Source organism: Monopterus albus, unplaced genomic scaffold (genome assembly GCF_001952655.1).
Source record: "Monopterus albus unplaced genomic scaffold, M_albus_1.0 scaffold59.1, whole genome shotgun sequence".
NCBI classification, from domain to species: domain Eukaryota; kingdom Metazoa; phylum Chordata; class Actinopteri; order Synbranchiformes; family Synbranchidae; genus Monopterus; species Monopterus albus.
The window spans coordinates 1,540,293-1,542,209 of record NW_018127939.1 but is presented as its reverse complement, the minus strand read 5'-3'; the positions used below and the strand labels follow the sequence as shown (position 1 = coordinate 1,542,209).

The 1,917-nt window shown below is 45.0% G+C and overlaps 1 protein-coding gene across 1 annotated transcript in view; it reads right to left on the bottom strand.

Moving 5' to 3' along the window:
* Positions 1–1,917, bottom strand: part of cracr2aa (calcium release activated channel regulator 2Aa) — an 18,726-nt gene that overhangs the window by 6,299 nt on the left and 10,510 nt on the right. Inside the window, exon 8 of the mRNA XM_020603022.1 lies at positions 1,065–1,252. Coding sequence (XP_020458678.1) covers positions 1,065–1,252 — 188 coding nt within the window. The remainder of the gene's footprint in view (positions 1–1,064; positions 1,253–1,917) is intronic.

Here is a 1,917-nt window from a genome sequence, read left to right as displayed (position 1 = left end):
GACTGAAACAGTGCTGCTGAGTATGGTGAGCGGAGATAGGGTGGGGGAGCTCCTCCTAAAATCATTTCCACTGTTTTCAACATGTTCAGCTCCAGGTTGACCACACCACAGGCCCAGCTGTTCAACCTCCCATCTGTAGGCCGACTTGTCACCATCTTGAATGAGACTGATGACTGTTGTGTCATCTGCAAACTTTGGGATATTTACAGAGGGGTCTCGTGAGGTGCAGTCATGGTATAGAAGGAGAACAACAGTGGGGAGAGCGCACATCCCTGAGGGGCACCTGTGCTGATAGACCAAGTGCTGGATGTGGTTTTCCCCAACTTCCCCTGCTGCTTCCTGTCCATCAGAAAGCTAGTGATTCACTGACAGGGGGGGCAGGCACAGTGAGCTGGGTAAGTTTGGAGTAGAGGATGTCTGGGATGATGGTGCTAAATGCCGAACTGAAGTTGACAAATAAGATCAGAGCACAGGTCCCTGGTGAGTCAAGGTGTTGAAGGGTGTAATGCAGCGCCATGTTGACTGCATCATCCACTGACCTGTTTGTTCGGTTAGCAAACTGCAGGGAATCCAGCCAGGGGTCTGTGACTGCCTTCAGGTGGACCAATGTGGTTACACTTTATTAAATCCTAGTCAGAAAATATGACCCAGGCAAAAAAGTGGGACTTTTCTTGTATACTTTCATTACACAGCATCACACCTTTTGAAACATAAGACATGTTATAAAAGAATAAACCTCAGAGGAATCATAAGAATAAGATACACAAAGAAACTATGAGTTACAACAACCTAACTACCACTATTATTGTCCGTAACCAAGAAAATAATCTTAACTGTTTTACAGTTGGATGACAGCAGAAACATCCAAGTCCGCACGATTATTACAGGCCACGCAACTTGCTCACTAACAGTATAAATTGTGTTTTGACGCATGTAGGACAATCACAAAAATGTGATTCCATCACTGACCAATGAGCAAGAAACAGGAACTTGAGAAATCAAATAATCGGGGTTGGAGTTACAAAGAAACAAGGGTAATTAAGATTACCAACTGTATAACTCACATCTCCTTCTCCTCATGAAGCCGTGTGGACTGTTCCTCCAGCTGACTCAGCTGCTCCTGTGCCAAGATCAGCTCATGGCTAGTGTGCTCCAGCTCCCGTGCTAACTCATCATTCGTTTGCTTCAGCTTCTCATTCTCCTCTTTAGTCATATGTTGTTCACTGTGAAGATCCTGACACTGACGCTCCAACTGGAGACAGACCGGTGGTCAAAAAGGAGACAATAAAAAGTGAAGACAATTCAGTTAAGAAACTTACAGTAAATACAACTGCATCAGCCAGCCACTGCCTCCCTAAGCACATCAACATAAACACAATCAGCAACACTTGAAATTTATTTGCCAATTTAAAGTCCTTGTGTTAAGCAAAAGTCATAGTAATAGGATGAATGTGAGGAGACGGCATGATGTGAAGACAATAAATTCAAATGGCTGACTGCCTCTGAATAATTGTAATATACTGTTTTTGTAACATGAAGCCCTTTAATACATACAGTAGAATAGTGAGCAAAACCACATAAGACTGTTTATAAGCACTGTTTGCCAGACGTAGAGTTTTGAGTGCTGAAATGCCAGCCCTACTATCTAGCCAGAGAGCATAGTGCACCCACTTTGAGACCTCCAGCCACAGCACAGAGAGGAGGCACTGGCGGGGACGAAGCAGCCTACAGGAGGGAGGTGGCTGGTCTGATGTCATGGTGCAAGAACAATAATCTCAGCCTCAACACAGACAAGACAAAGGAGATGATAGTGGACATGAGGAAGGAGAGGAGACCTCATCGGCCACTGTTCATCCGGGGGCTAGAAGTGGAGAGGGTGAGCAGCTTTAAATACCTGGGTATCCACCTCAGTGAAGA